Here is a 17335-nt window from a genome sequence, read left to right on the forward strand (position 1 = left end):
ACGTGGTTCTGTGACCCTGATACGTGGGGATATTTTGAGGTTATTGCTGGATTAAAAGAGTTAGGACACGTATCTGTGAAGGAGTTGTGGTATAGTTTAGGAGGTGGGACTGTCTTAGAAGATAGGTTGGAGCTTCTTTGTGATGATAGAGGGGCCACTCATATGGCAAACTTAACAACGTTAAATGGTGCATTTCATTTGTATGTGGTTCATGAAATGACAGAACCTGAGATAATCAACATGATAGAGGGTGTTGGTATGGGGGAGGTTGGTCCTTCTGAGGCTGATGATGTAGTTAACTATGTGAATGAGGCTGATGAGCATGGGGCAGCTGAAGTAGTAGAAAAGGAGGGGGGTGAGGGTGAGGAAGATGTTGAAGTTGAAGTACTTGAAAAGGAGGGGGGTGAGGGTGAACAAGATGTTGAATCTGCAGTACTTGAAAAGGAGGGGGGTGAGGGTGAACAAGATGTTGCAGCTGAAGTAGTGGAAGAGGAGAGGGGTGAGGGTGAGCAAGGTGTTGCACCAGAAGTAGTTGAAAAAGAGGGGGCTGATGAAGGTGATGGAGTACAAGAAAATGAAGGTGAGCCTGAATCATTGAATGAGGAAGGTTTGGTTGATGTAAATATTAACAGTGATGGACATAGTGATTCAGATTGGGATGGTAATGTGCCATGTGCTGTTGAAAGTGCATCTGATGGAAAAGGTTGGTACACAGCACAAGAGTCGACTGATTCAGATTCTGATGAAGTAAGGACTGAGGGTGGAGGGTCAGATTTCGAGTGGCAATCAGATGAATTGGTTAGTGGTTCAGACATTGATGAGGTGAAAGATGATTTTGAAGGTTATGGGTCATTTCCTACATTTACAATGCCAAAAAACATGGACGACTATAAATGGGAAATAGGAACTTATTTCACAGAGAAACATGAATTCATTGAAGCAATTAGAACCTATGCACTTGCAAATGGAAAAAGTTTAAAATTTGTAAAAAATGACAATCAGAGGGTTTCAGTTAAATGTTTGGGAGCAAATGGAGAATGCAATTGGTATGCTTATTGTGGTTATATGGGTGCAGTGAAGTCATGACAACTTAGAAAAATAATAGATCAACATACGTGTTCTAGAGATTTCAACGTAAAATTAATGAATGCAAAGTGGCTAAGCAAGAAGATGGAAAAGACAGTTAGAGAAAACCCTAGTATGAAGGTCATGGACATTCGTGACAAGGTCAGTAGGAAATGGAATGTAGGTATCTCTAGAAATATGGCTTTTCGGGCTAGAGTTATTGCTAGAGATCACGTGGATGGGTTTTTTTCAGAACAGTTTAGGAGAATATATGATTATGCACACGAACTGCTGAGAACCAATCCAGGTTCCTGTAAAGCTTAATGTTGAGAACACAGAAGGTGAAGTTATATTTAAGAGATTCTATGCATGCTTGAAGGCATGCAAAGACAGTTTCACGTGCTGCAGACCTTTCATTGGATTGGATGGCTGCTTTCTTAAAGGAAGGTATGGTGGCGAGTTACTAATAGCAATTGGAAGAGATGGTAATGAGCAGATTCTCCCTCTTGGATATGCTGTTGTAGAAGTAGAAAATAAGGATTCGTGGAGATGGTTTTTGGAGCTTCTAATTAATGATCTTGGTGGGGATTCAGTTTGTGCAACATGCACTTTTATATCAGACCAACAAAAGGTTATTCCTTAAACATTACCTTTATTATTTGAATTGATTTATATTTTAACAGCATGCAGTTTGCAAATTTTGACATCACTATTTTTCACATATACACACAGGGTCTTCTCCCAGCTATGCAAGAACTTCTTCCTAGAGTGGACCAGAGATTTTGTGTTAGGCATTTGTATGCTAATTTCAGAAAGCAATTCCCCGGAAAAAATCTTAAACGTCTCATGTGGAAGGCTGCAGGAGCAACACATCCACAGGCTTGGGAGAAGATAATGAGGGACATTAAAGAGGTCAATGAAGAGGCATTCAAACACTTGATTGGTATTCCTCCAAGGTATGCCACCATGAATTGTTACACCATATTTACTGCATCATTAATACATACTGATCTGTTTATATGATACTAGGTATTGGTCCAGATCTAGATTCACTGTAAGAGCCCAGTGTGACACCTTAGTTAATAATATGTGTGAGGCATTCAACAGTGTGCTAGTGAAGACTCGAACAAAGCCAATAATAAGTATGCTGGAGGACATTCGTGTTTATATCATGAAGAGATGGGCCAAAAACAGATCTAGGGGAACAATTTGTGGTTAATATTGACAAGATGGAATGCAGCTGCAGGAAATGGAGCATCACTGGACTTCCTTGTTGCCACGCAATTTCTGCCATAAAATTTTTGAATCTGAAAGGAGAAGATTTTATAGCCAATTGGTTCAGGAAATCAACGTATGAGGAGACGTATAACTCAGTAGTTTACCCAATTAATGGTCACCAGTTGTGGGAAGTTACAGCATATCCTGATGTCCTGCCACCAATCAAAAGAATTATGCCCGGAAGACCTAAAAAGAAAAGAAGATTGGAACCTTGGGAGCTGAAAAAGGATGAGACCGCATTACGAAAAGGAGGAGTTCGCAAAAGGTGTGCTGTGTGCAGGGAAATTGGTCATAATAGAACTGCTTGTCCTAAAAAGCCACCGCCACCACCAGAAGCAGCAGGACCATCACAGCAAACTGGCCCACCAACACCATCAGGCCCATCACAGTAATCTGGCCCACTAGCACCATCAGGCCCATCACAGCAAAGTGCCCCACCAACAGCATTAGCCCCATCACAGCAAAGTGGCCCATTACCAGCAGCAACCCCATCACAGCAAAGAGGCCCACTACCAGCAGCAAGAGCACTAGCCAATCAGTCCCAATCAGTGCCACCACCAAGTCAATCTCAACGTGCATCAAGCAATCAAATTGTCCAACCAATGAGGAACAAACTCCAAGCTAGAAGGGGGCGTGTTTGGAAGCCTTGATGTTGTTTAAATCTGCTTTGTAGATGTTGTTTAAACTTTTGTTGATTGTTGGTTAATACACATGTAGTCTTTTTGGGCAGTCCACTGTCATGGTATTTTGAACAATATTTTGTGTAGGCAGTGGATATATGGATCTATTGTATATTCATGGTGTTTAAGTATTGAATGGATGGATGGATCTGTATGATAATTTGGATGGATGACCAATGTCTTTGATATTAGGTACCATTTAATTGATGTTGGGATGGATGTTTACAATGTTGGAATAAATAACTGTGACAGGAATGTGGTGCTTTACTCAAACACATATTTGTCCCACAGAAATCCAGTTACATGTACACATTTTATATCACATTTGGTGTACTCCAATACAGTATATTCAAATATATCCATGCCATATTTCAGTTCCAAAATCAAAATGCTTTACAAAAATCAATAATTCAAATGGATTTGTCATTACATTCCAAAGGTGCTGAAACTTTCATATTCATTTGGAATCATTACAGCAAGAACTTTAATACATGGTGAATAGAAATATGTTTAATACATACAACAAACAAACCATTCCAAACAACACTTTCACCATTTTTCCAATCTCATAATACATTTCTTGATACTTATTAATTTGTTTTCCCCTTCCCTTTCTACCATCTTTGTCTTTATTAATTTGCTTTGGTCATCCCTTTCTACCATCTTCGTTGTAGTGTCATCATCGTCATTCTTCGTAGGACCACATCTTTCGTCTACTACATTTTCACTGCACCATGAAAAAAAATTGCATCCAACAACTTCTTCACTTCCACCCTGTCCAACAAAAAATCAACACCACCAATTACATACCAATTACCAAAATTAGGTTTTCCAAATCCTAAATACGCAAAAAACATCCACCAAAACAACAATATCGTACCTTGAACTTTGGGTAACCCCAAAATTTTCTCCCCCTGTTCTTAGCCGTTCTAGCAGTTCTTGTGATTGCCTTCTCACCGCAATAACAAACAGGTGTTAAATCGGACCTCCTCACTGCACCTCCATGAGAAGAAAAGCTGGAATTTTTCATCTCCCAAGCATTGCAAGTGCAGGATGAGTAAGAATGAGAGGGAGACATTACCAATATTACCAATTGAGATCGCAAGAGACAGCTTCACCTCACCCTTTTCAAACCCTAACATTCAAATGTTATGAAAATAATTTCTTTTTAAAAGAGAAACTAAGAACATATGTGCCAAAACAAGTGAATGACACGTCAGAATACACAAAACAGCCACATCATCAGGAATAAACGCCGTCTATGAACTGATAACGGAAAAGGTTAATTTAAAACACATTTACAAAAATGAGGACGAAATTGAGATCAATTAAGACCATCGGAGTATTTTAACCTAAAATATAAAATAATTGATATTAAAATTTGAAATAATTAATTTGATTGGTATAATTAAGAAAACTCAATGAAACTTCTCAACAATGTTAAAATTATTTAATTATTATTTAATTTTTTTTATTTCAGATAAATTATCAATAGTGTATAACACATCTTCACATTTTTGTTCTTAAAATAAAGTATAACTACATCAATGATTAATGATGTTATAATAAATTTAATGTCACAATTAACAATTCACTTTGTGTAAAATTTAATGGTTATTTATTATTATTATTATTTAATATCCTTAGAACACTAATTATTATTAGTTATTATTTATTATGATATATTATCATTTATTATTATTATTATTATTTATAATTATATATTTATTATTATTTGTTATGAATCATTTAGTTATTGTTTATTAATAATAACATTTTTACACTCAATTAAAACTATTAAAAGAAACACATATAAAATGATTATGTGACCAACAATAATTTAAGCAAAGACTCATCTAAACTATTGAAAATATATTATGGAAGCTCAACAAATTCCCCATTTTCATGACTCTTCAGAACAATTATTATTTTTAAAAATCTTGAAAAAGTGAAATACAAACATATTTAATATTTAAAATTTCAACAAATTTTTCACTCTCTAATAATAATATAAATAATAAAATGTAATAACTGAAAAAGAATAATGTCATTCTGTCAATAATAATAACATAATTAAATAATTACATGATTACTAAATGAAATAAAAGAGTAATTTAATTTATTCCTAATATAACTAGACCCTAACATAATAATATTACTATTTATTATTATTTATTTCAAATCATATTATTACTATTTATTATATTTATTTATAATATTTATTGTAATTATTATTTGTTTCTATATATTTATTATTCATTAGAAATTATTTACTATTCTTTGTAATTTATATTATGTATAACTAATGAAAATACCTGCATTATACACATGTGTGTTATTTTTTTATAATAGTAAAAAATAATAAAATTATTATTATAAAATTAAATATAAATAATTTTTATAATTTTGTTGTAAATTTTTTATTTATTTTGTAGATACTTTTATAATCAACAAAATAGTTAAGTTAAAAAAAAATAGTCAAATTAAAAAAACATTTATTGTAAAATTAGTAAAATAATTATTTTCATTTAATTTTTTAAAAGGTAAATTAAAAAAGTAATTGTGGCACAAAAAATAATTTCCTTTATATATAAGCATGAATGATTATATTTATTATTAGTTATTATTTATACCATATCAATAACATTATAAATTTTCATTATAATTCCCATAATTCCATAATAAATCATATAAAACAATTCACAAACTCGCTCAACAAGATCACTTGCTTGATTATTGAAGGTTAAAATAACATTTTGATCTCAATTTTCGTCAAGTTCTTTTAAATAAGTCCTAATTTTGGTTTTGTGTTCAAATAGGTCCTAATTTTCGTCAATTTTGTTCAATTGGGTCCTTTTTTGTTAACACCTAAATCATTAACGGCCATGAATAGTGACTGCCACGTGTCACTTCATGATTTTTTTGAATTTTTTTATTTTTTTTTTATTTTTTAATTTTTTTAAAATGTTTATTAAATGTTTTTTATTTTTTAATTTTATTTATTTATTTTTGAATTTTTTTTAAATTTTTTTAAAATTCTTTTAAATTTTGTTAAAATGTCCACGTGTCAACCCAGTAGTGTGCAACGTGTCAAAGTCAATGTTCTAAATTCAATTTGGTCCCTATATTTGTTATTTTTGTTCAATTAGGTCCAATTTTTGTTAACATTAACCAATTTGGTCCCTCTCCAAATTAAAACTAAATCTAATTTTTATATTAAAATTCACATTTTTTATTAAATATTTTTATATAATATATTAAAATTCACATCATTATAACTTTGATATAAAAAATAAATTTGGTCACATCTTCGATAAGGATCAAATTGGTTAATGTTAACAAAAATTGGGACCTAATTGAACAAAAATAATAAATATAGGGACCAAATTGAATATAGAACATTGACTTTGACACATGGCACACTATTGGGTCGACACGTGGACATTTAAAAAAAATTCAAAAAAAATAAAATAAAAAATTCAAAAAAACCACGAAGTAACACGTGGCACGCTCCTGGATTGACACGTGTACATTTGAAAAAAAAATTTAAAAATTTTAAAAAATAATAAAAAAATAATAAAAAAAAATTCAAAAAAAACACAAAATGACACGTGACAGTCACTGTTTATGGCCATCGGTGTTAGCAAAAAAAGGATCCAATTGAACAAAATTGACGAAAATTAAGACCTATTTGAACACAAAACCAAAATTAGGACTTATTTGAAAAAACTTGACGAAAATGGGGATCAAAAAAATATTTTAACCTTTATTGAATTATCTATAAGAATGTACTCGCACAATAACTAAGCTACTCACCTAGCGAACCAAGCACCGGAATCAAACACATATAAATTCGTCCAGTGAGGACAGACTCGCTCAGCCACCAAATATTCCTTTCCTCTTTGTCATTTTCAAAATTAACTCTCGCCCAAGGACATAGGCCCTGAGAGTCTATTTAAATCAAGCTCGTCCAATAAGTGAAAGGTCTCTATGTTCACTGTAATCTTATTTTTAATGTTCACTCATCATAAGTTTGACTCGCCCAACAAATATCCATAAATCAGATGATACTTTTTGTTTTAACAAATGTTTTTTATTCTGTACCCAAATCAAAATAGCACCAATTCAATTAAAATAACTCACTAGAAACCAAAGATATCACCTCATCGATTCATCATAAATTTTGTAACTCAATTACCAGTTACTTAAACAATCCATTATTTTTCTATATCTAACTCATTCATAATTTTATTTAATAATTTAATTTCTATTTTAATTTCTATTTTAATTAAATATCTCAATTCAAATATGAAATATTAAAAGATAGTTAATTGGGGTTTAGTTATTTAAAAAAGAAATTAGTGGTTAATATATCCTTTTCCTCTTATTAATTAAATTTTCAATGCTTAATATTTTAGCTCATTAAAAAAAAAAACCAAAAATGGTCAATCCTTACTTTATTCTCGTATAAAAGAGTTAATTAACCAATCGCATCATTGTTCAACCACACTCATACAAAGACATACTTTACTTGTTATGACCTATGAACATGTTGGGCATTGCGCTCATCGATTCCTCCTTCTAACCAACCCTTCCTTAGTTATTAAAATACCCTATTTTTATATTAAAGTCCAATCTGCTAGGGTAGGGGTTTACAATGTAAGAATGCATTTTGTATAAAAGCAAAATATTTTTTTATCCACTTATTCCCGATATTTATTTAATGTAATCCGTACAAGTTATTTCCTTAAATTGGGTCAACATTATTTGATTGTAGATTTTTTTTATATGTATAAAACTCAGGATAAGTATCATTATATTTATTAAGATTGACACTTTAATGTATATCTATTATTTATCATCATATAAAAATATTATTAAAAAAATAAAGGTAAACAGAGGAGGATTGTGAGAAAAGGGAAGGAGAGATGAGTTAACATGTTTGCTTGGTTCTCACACATTTTCATAATTTATATATTTAATCCCTAATAAAATAAAATTTAAATTATTAATGTAATGTCATTAATATTATAATTTATATTTAGTTTTAAGTGAAATTTCATCTTTATTTATTTATAATATTATTAGAAACTTACAAAAGTTAGATATAAATAACTCTTTTAATTTGTATTTGGACTTTCTTATTTTATTATGAAGTTATATAAATTATAAAATATATATAAATATAATAATAGTCAAATAAAAAAAAGAATTAAGGAAAATTGGAATTTCTTGAAGTCTAGGATTTTTTCTAGTGTCCTTTTGTCATTAATTATCTCCTTTTATTTGTTTAAAACACCAAACTTGATCATCACAACTTACATATATGGTGTTTGGAAATGTCAAATATAATTTTTTATATCGAGAGGAATAACCAACTATATCTCTTATAGCAGTTAAAGTAAAATTTGATAAATTTATTACACATGATATTTGACTGAAAATGTAAAATCATTTGTCTTTAAACATATATTAATATTACCATGACTGGCAACCTATTTTTCAAGAAATAATTTGATATTTTTTATTGATAATTTATAGAGGTTCGTGCAGTTTGACAGCAACACCTTAATAACTTAACTGATAATAATATTTAAATTACTAATCTGTTTACAGCAATTGATAATAATATTTAAATAACTAAATTGATACAATTTTAATTCCAAGATAAGATAATACTGAAAGCCATGTTTTTTTTTTCCTGCACAAATCAGTATTATCCTAACCAAAAGATGAAGGCCTCATTCTTAATTAACGTCTTTGGAAATTAAGCAACTTTATGGCAATGGCAAAGATGCATGCAAAAGTTACTGCAAATACTATAAGAACAGCTGAAACCACTCCCAAAAAATCATGCCTAAAACCAAAGTACTTTCTCAAAAACTCTTCCACTGATGTACTTTTACCATTAAAATCAACACTTCCTTGAATATCTCCATACTGTGATGCCACCAACCCATACAAAGTCCAAGCTACTGGATTTCCCCAGTAGTACCATCTCCACCACACAGGAATCCTCTGTTCATCCATGCCCAAAAGGACAAAAATAAACTTAATCTTCCTTAGGAAACTCAGTAACAACTCAGAGACAAAAACAGTAAGACAAAGACAAATAAGCATAACATTTTCTTAAATCATAGGACATGATAAATCACTAGAGACAAATCGTGTTTGTCTCTTGTAAGACTTTAAAAAAGGTTGAATAAGTTTGTTGTTCCTAAACTTGAAAGCAAAACTAGAATTTGTCATTTTCCAAAATTTAAAATGAATAGATATAGTCAAACTTGGCATTTAAGATGTAACATATCAACAAATTATGTAACCAACTCATACGTTAGTCTAAAAAGCCGTTTAACATGTCAAAAAATGTAACAAAGTTGGATAAGAAAAACTATATTTACCTATTTTAAAGTTTATGTTATCAAAGTTTGGAACTAGAATGAATTTTACATAAAAGTTTAGAGACTAAAAACATATTTAATCAGTTAAAAAAGTTCATCTAGAAGTAATTGAAGTGTTAGGCAGTGTCCTGATATGAATACATATCTGATACATCACACAATGAGAAATATCAGAGTGATATATATCAGAGAACACGTTGTATCATTAGTTGAAATTCATATTAGGTGCTTTCAATCGGTGTATAGAGTGCATTAGAAAGAGTATTAGAAAGTGTATAATAGCACTCTCTTCATGTCTCAAGGTTATAAAGTAAATCTAAGAAACTGCATCAAACATCAAAGGAAGTTAAAGCTTACTGGTCGTGGGATTATGAATCCTGCGAAGAGATTCCACACTTCATAGATTCCAGAAGAAAATATAATCGCAATGGTGGGGTTTGCGGTCAATGCAGCAGACATCATGCCATAATAGGTAAAGTAGAGGAAGGTGAGGTACATGAAGAAAAGGTACCAGAAGAATTTAGCTACAGTCCACTCAAAACCGATCATTGAGTACACTATAAGGCTATAAACCACACTTTGTACAAGAACATGAGGTAGTTCGATTACAACCTGCAAGAAAATGTTAAGATCAGAAAAGTTAGACCCTGAAAGAAATTTTTACATCATTACATGCTAGGAAGTTAAAAAAGCCAAATCTCTGAATAGCAAGTGTTTTGCCTGCGCAAAAGCATATGCCAAAGCTGAATACATTCCAGCAGCTTTTTCCCTATAAAATACTGTTCTTTCAACAGCCACCAACGGCTGTGCTGAATAAGCATTCTTAACACCAAGAAGGAGAACTGCAGAATACATGGATCCCATGGCATTGAAAAGATCTTGTTGCTTTTTGCTGCAACAGACATGGAAATACACCTTTAGAAAGAGCTACAGAAATATCTAACATGAGTTTGAGGCAACAAAATTTCATATTTTTCAGTTTGATGACTTCATCTCACATTTTGGAGCCAAGGTCCCAATAGATGCTCCCAAACAACAAGGCCAGAGCGATTGTGTAGAGAAATCTTTGGGCAGTGTATTGATTATTGCGCCAGTAAGACAAATGTTGTTTCCATAAGCAAGCCATGCATTGAGTAATGAAGGACCTTGAGTACTTTGTAGGAAAATGAAGGTCCTTTGAACCAGTCACTGGAGTACTCAATTCTTTGATCATTTCCTTGTTTTTCCTGAAATATAATATGCCACATGACAGTTTACCTGATTAACCTCTCTGTACTTTGAACAACTTACAAAGTTACAATGAAATTATAGCTATAGCATATTATTTTCATGTTCTAGAGTTTGATTAGACTTCAACGAATTGAATATACCTGTATAACTCTGAATTTTTGTACACTTCAGCAAAATCAATCCCCAGTTCCATTTCTGCTGCTGAAGTTGTGACTTCCAACATCCATGTTGCTGGGTTGTAGCCATCCTCAATCGTATGGACCCCTTTAATTTCCTTCATGAGAAATTTGTTCACAACAGTGAAATTTTTACTAAGATAGGTCTGAAGCAAAACATGCAGTTTAATTTTCTTGACGTTTTACCTCAAAGTAACTGATTAAGTGAGAAGAATGATGTCCAAGTGGCCCCACATATATCTCTTGGCCTCCTCGCTTCATAAGAAAAAGCTGCATTTATTTGACAAAAAAAGTTAGAAACTTCTTAATAGTATAAAGATGTCAGTCACAGTTTTTTACTCTGGTTATTTTACCTCATCAAAAGATTCAAATATATCAATGCTAGGTTGATGGATTGTGCAGACAACTGTTCTTCCGGTGTCCACTATGTTTCTAACTGCTCTTATGACAATAGCAGCAGCTCTTGCATCTAGCCCAGAAGTTGGTTCATCCATGAATATGATAGAAGGATTAGCCACTAGCTCAACAGCAATAGTTAATCTTTTGCGTTGCTCGGTTGATAAACCGTTAACACCTGGCAATCCAACCATTGCATGCTTTAGAGAGTTCAGCTCCACAAGTCCAATGACTTCCTCAATGAACATCTGCCACCAACCATTGGTCATTTCAAAACTTAGTAAACTGATAAGGTTGGAAGTCTCACATCGATTAAAGACAAGGCCAATTTACAGTATAAGTGAATGCAAGTCTCACCTTACAAGTCAGTTTTGTATAGTTGAGTTAGGCTTAAGGTACTAACCTTCATGGTTTCTGAATTGATTTCTGCTGATAATCGAAGCCATGCTGAATAGAGCAAAGATTCGTATACTGTGACATGGGGAGAGTGGATATCATTTTGTTCACAGTATCCAGAAATTCTTGCAAAGGTTTCTTGCTTCTTTGGATAGCCAGAAATTGTGATGTTCCCACCAATATACCCCCCGGTCTTTCTTCCAGCTAGTACATCCATCAGAGTTGTTTTGCCAGCACCAGTGGAACCCATTAATGCTGTGAGAACTCCTGGTCTGAAAGCGCCACTCACACCCTTCAAAAGTTCCAACCTATCCTCAAGAACACCCTGATTCTTCATTTCCTGCAAATTTAGTGCATGGACTCAGAAATCTTAATAATTCTCAGAAAGTTTAATACAAGTGCTTTATTTTTTCAATTACTTATTTATCTGCATTACCTGTGGCATGTCAACAGAATATGTTACATCATCAAAGGTGATGGAATATGATTCAAACGGAAGAACCATTCCTCTTCTCTCAGTTTCTTTTCTTCTGGATGAAGACCTAGCAGAAATGCTTCCACCATCCTGTGCATTGCTTTGAGATTCCTCTGATTTAACAGCTTGATGCTGCACTATTGCTGATAGCCAATTTGTGACAGTATTAGTACACAAAATTAAGCTCTCTTTTTGGGTTACAAAACATTTTTAGGATGAAAAAGCTCACGGTTCAAGTAACTGAGAGCGAGGATGTAAGTGATATTGAACACTATCGCATATCCAAACAGTGCCCCAACACCAATCCAATACCACTTCGGCTCAGTGAAGAACCCGCGAGATTTCAGAACTTCAACTCCTAATGGTGTTGTTGAGTTGGGTAGAACCTTTCATATGAAACGTGTTCATATACATTAGATTATCTATACAAGGCAAGCACAAAATGTATACAAAGACTAATACAGAAAAGCTTACATGTCTCCATCTCTTCCCTAGGAACTCATTATTTACTAGGGCATTTTGTCCATACATCATAGGTGAAGACCAAAAGCCCCATAGCCACCATTTTTTCACATTGTCTATAGAATGAAGCAGAGACAAAAAAAGTAAAAGTGTTATTGTAATGAAAGAAAATACTTCTTTTGTACTAATGTTATGGTACCTTTTGACAAGACGAAGCCACTCATAGCAATGAGAATGGACAATACATATGACCCAATTGTGAAACCTACTGTCAGTTCCCTACTAACTGCTCCTATAAACCGGAATAAGGATGAAGCCATCTGATTAACAACTAACAGAAGAAGGAATTGCCTGAAGAGTCTGCGTTAAGTAGATATATAGATACATGTCATTTCTCACTGAGTAGTATTTTAACATGAGGGAAGGGGAAGAGGGAAATAAATAGCACATAAACACAGTTCTTTTACCTTCCAACATATGGATCAAAACCAATAACATAGTATGTGAGGAACACCCAGATTCCCACTTGCCCTAAAGTCACGGGGATTTTCAGGATCCATCCAGGAAGAACATATATCCATGAAGGGAAGAAGAGAAAGTCCCTTTGCTTGTAAAAAACAGGAAGCTTAGAAACTGTCACGGTAAGATCAGTAAACCCATCCAACAAAGTTATGAGAAGGGCATAGAACAATGCACCCACATATATACCACCATCAGTCACTGAATCATGGTGAATCTCAGTCCGAAAAAGAACAGTCATTGAAATAAAAGCCACTGTAGCACTCTAAAAGATGTAGCAAAAGGTATCAGTAATGGAAATTATTACATAATGTCGTTGAACATGAAAAGTTACAAAGATGAAACCTACCCGGAAAAGTTGGAAGATGTGAAGAAATGAGTTACGCTTCATGAGTAAACATTCTCTTGACAAGCAGGCTTTAAACAGTTCCCACTTTCCCAATCCATACTTTTCGGTGGCCAAAGCTGCAGGGTGGCTTTTCGATTTGTCAAATTGAGTATCAAGTTCATTAGCCAGGCTTCTCCCAACATGAAATGATTGAAATGCCTCTACAAACTCTTTGGTTGTGACGAATCTGTAAGGCTGATCTCTGAGTACCCAATATTGCTCCTGATCTTTCCTTGATGTTACCTTAAAGTAATGAATTCGTACATGTGAGAATGAAATAAAAGTGCTACTAGTCTATGACATTGAACATGCAGAAAGAAGTTAAACCACACTTACTTCTTGCAAAAAGTCTGCAACGCCTTTCCTCTCAGGACATTTGAAACCCACAGAAGCGAAAAATTCAAGAACATGTTCACGGGGACCCTGATACACAATTTGCCCATCTGAAAGTAGAATAATGTCATCAAAGAGATTGTAAGTCTCTGGTGCTGGTTGTAAGAGTGAAACAACAGCAGTTCCTTTGAGAGAATGGATATAGTGCTTGAGTGAATTCACAACTTGAAAAGTTGTTGAACTATCCAAACCAGTAGATATTTCATCCATGAATAGAGCTTTAGCTGGTCCAACAAGAATTTCCCCTGTATTTACAGATATATATTTCGTGAAGATTTTTGCACCACAAATTGCTTGAGTTAATTAAATATGATACACTTCAAAATTTGAAGTGAAAATAGATTTACCTGTGGTAACACGTTTTCTTTGTCCACCTGATATACCTCTTAACATTTCATTTCCCACAACAGTATCAGCACAGACCTCCAGTCCAAGAACCTGAAAATATAAAGCAAATCAAACTGGAATTTAACACGAAATGGCTTTAGAGTTATAAGAGAACGCTTGAGTACAGAGATTTTACCCTTAGAATATAATCTGTGATAAAATTTGCTTTCTGACCTTCGGTTGCTACAGCCTGAGCATTACAAGTCAGAAGTTCAACCACTTAATCATCAATCATTCCATTTAATTCTAAGAAATAGACATAAATAGATGGTTCACTCAAGTTCAACACAAATAAAAAGGAAAAGCAGGTGTAACATATTTGTTCATAGTATCTGTATCCCCAAAGGGAAAATTCATTGCTTCTTAATGAGCAGAAACAGAACTCAAAATTTTAGTACATATCTTTGGTAGAAAATAATCTCTGTTAGTGTTACCTTCATATAGACATCTATATCATGATCAGGTGTAATATTTGCTTCTTTTTCTCTTCTGGACACCTCTGTTAGCATATCTGTATAAATGGGAAATAGTTTTGGTTAAAACTTGATTTTCATATGAAATTTTTGCACATGATTTGGAAATTGCAATGTGGGCTAACCATAACGAGGTCCAACTCCTTGGACTCGTGCTGAAAAGGCCATGGTTTCTCTGACTGTCATTTCTCCAATATGAAGATCATGTTGACTGACATAAGCAGCAGTTTTTTGGGGTATAAACTCATTCATCCCATGGCCATTATAAGTCACCTTTCCATTGAACTGATCAAGAAGTTATAATTTGTTAGCTACAAATAAAAATGGAAAATAGAGCACAAGCATGACACCATCAATTAACAATTAAATATACGCTCAACCTTAAGTTTTGAATCAAGTCTTCCAGCCAAGGCCAACAGGAGAGTGGTCTTCCCAGAACTTGGAGGGCCCAACAGCAATGTCATTCTGAAGAAAAGCAAACAGTGACATGTTGTTTAAGATTGTTGTGTTGTCTTCCAAATAGTTAGAGAGATTTAGATAGAAAGACATGATACAAAAATATTTTTCATCACTAGATATCAAGTTTTGTTTCTTATCATAGTACTTCTTATTCATTACAAATAAGAATATTTGTGCGTGTACGATCGATCCCCTGTGACCTGTTTCTATCAGTAATCGTTTCAACACAAATGAAATACAACATAGTACAAGTATTTTCAAGGTTAATTGTTAATTACCTGGCAGGTCTTATTATTCCACTAACATCGTGGATAATATTCATATGCTGTTTTCTACTTGGGAGGAGATGTAGGAAATTCAATAGCCCCTTTAAAAGGCAACAGAAGTAAAATGCATATCAGAATCTACTTCAAAGAGGCTAACACTGTTCATTAAGATCAGTATTGCTACACTTACTTACCTCAACTTTGTTAACCATGTAGTTAGTGAGAGTTGGCACAGCTCTACTACCAACATGAACTTCTGCTCCAACGTTCACGCCCTCAAATCGGACCTCTATTGTAGGAATGGTAACTCCAACTCTGACACCATCCATTCCAAAAACGAAGTCATCAATAGTGCATTCTAAAACCATTCAGCTAAACTTGTTTTTTACAGTGTAATGATGACAATGAGATTTGAATCTAACACCTGATGCAAACATCAGAAGTTGCACTCACCTATCAATGCGTTCCCTGAGCTTGAGCATGAACTTCTCATTGTCCCCCTCAGCAACTCTGACAAGTCTTTCAAGCAAACCTCTCCTTTCTTGCAAGCCCAGTTGATGAACATCAATCTCATTGGCAACTCCTTGAGGTGAAGTGAGCAAGGCTGTCCTCAAACGTGCCATGGTAGGAAGTTTCTGAATTGCAGCCCATTTAAGAGCTTCTTCATCATCTTCCTGGTGGAAAGAGGTGCCAAACATTTCCACACCACTGTTCCTCCAAACTGATACACTCCCAATCCTCAAACTACTCCTAGTACTTCCCGCTCGGAGACTACTTCCTGCTTTCACACTACCCTCTTCCTCCATTTTCAGCAAACAATCCAAAGTTCCAGCCTTTAAGATTCAAAGAGCACAGAAAAAAGGCAATTAATGCAGGTTTCTCTCAAAGTTTAACTTATGGTAACTGGACAAGGTCCTTATGCTGTGTTTAGTTGAATGTAAGACAAGAGATGATGATGTTGATGATGATGTGATGTTTATACATATATCTGAAGGATGGTGAACAACCACATGGGCGGCTTACGAGCAACGTTGTCACTGATGACGGGCACAGAGGAATTTCAAGTTCGCCACTATATCATTTTGCTTCCTGTAATTCAGCACTACATTTCCACTTTACTACTTCATTGGCGGATCAAACAAAATATCGTAGTAGACTTTAATTGTAATTCAATCTCCCAAAACTGATTTGTAAGACGAGATTTACGTTCACTTTTATATATTCAATCTCCAACAACTATCTTTTACGATTAACGTTAGAAATGAGTTCTAAATCTAACTCAACCCCACAAAATCAACTTATAAGGTGAGGTTTACACCCCCACGTATATATTATGAAATTGTCTTATTTTTAGTCAGTACAAAACTTCGAACTAAGAAAAGGAAACAAAATCAGGATGAATCCAAGTAAGACTTTGGATTTGGGTGACACATTTAGTAAAAATAAAGATTTAAATATAAATAGAAATAAGACATACTTATAAATTCATTATATTAAGATTATGGATTCAAACCATATACTAAGAAAAATACTTACTACATTAGAAAATAGTTGTCATAACATCATCACGTAAATTATGTCCATAAAAAGGTAATTATTAAAACTTGGATTTTCTTTATAATATTAATTTGTTTAAGTCTTTGACATAGTTCAGTGCATCTACTTTGATTAGTGCATCTGCCCTCAATTAGATCGTGTGCTTTGCATTCGATCTTAACTTTTTCTTCATCATATAAAGAGTCTGTCCAATTGCTGCTTCAAGCTTTAGAGTGGAAGGATTGTTCATATGTCTTCTCCACTAATTCTAACATAATTTACAATAGTTATTATAGTTCTTTGTATCAATAAGACTCTGTATTAGCAATTTTTGTTTAACTGAGCAAAGTATAAT

General features: G+C 33.5%; 2 protein-coding genes across 2 annotated transcripts; one reads left to right on the plus strand and one right to left on the minus strand.

Annotated features, from left to right (window-relative positions):
- The first annotated feature begins 1170 nt into the window (after nt 1–1170).
- LOC146888978 (uncharacterized) lies at nt 1171–2284 on the plus strand. Its single transcript, XM_085666898.1, has 4 exons — nt 1171–1227; nt 1373–1696; nt 1798–2021; nt 2095–2284. Exons 1-4 carry the CDS (start codon nt 1171–1173, stop codon nt 2282–2284), a joined length of 795 nt encoding a protein of 264 aa, XP_085523024.1.
- A 6348-nt stretch (nt 2285–8632) lies between these two features.
- Nucleotides 8633–16485, minus strand: LOC114185142 (pleiotropic drug resistance protein 1-like). Its single transcript, XM_028072692.2, has 23 exons — nt 15898–16485; nt 15639–15759; nt 15457–15545; nt 15100–15184; nt 14845–15004; nt 14681–14757; nt 14383–14436; nt 14207–14297; nt 13803–14104; nt 13428–13709; nt 13027–13343; nt 12759–12919; nt 12572–12675; nt 12327–12483; nt 12059–12240; nt 11630–11962; nt 11184–11474; nt 11017–11100; nt 10795–10928; nt 10423–10650; nt 10145–10316; nt 9782–10036; nt 8633–9041 (listed from the first exon to the last, which is right to left on the minus strand). Exons 1-23 carry the CDS (start codon nt 16248–16250, stop codon nt 8775–8777), a joined length of 4299 nt encoding a protein of 1432 aa, XP_027928493.2. The 5' UTR covers nt 16251–16485; the 3' UTR covers nt 8633–8774.
- Nucleotides 16486–17335: the final 850 nt, after the last annotated feature.

Source organism: Vigna unguiculata, chromosome 1 (genome assembly GCF_037176805.1).
Source record: "Vigna unguiculata cultivar grain cowpea cultivar isolate G323 ecotype 2 chromosome 1, ASM3717680v1, whole genome shotgun sequence".
Classification (NCBI taxonomy): domain Eukaryota; kingdom Viridiplantae; phylum Streptophyta; class Magnoliopsida; order Fabales; family Fabaceae; genus Vigna; species Vigna unguiculata.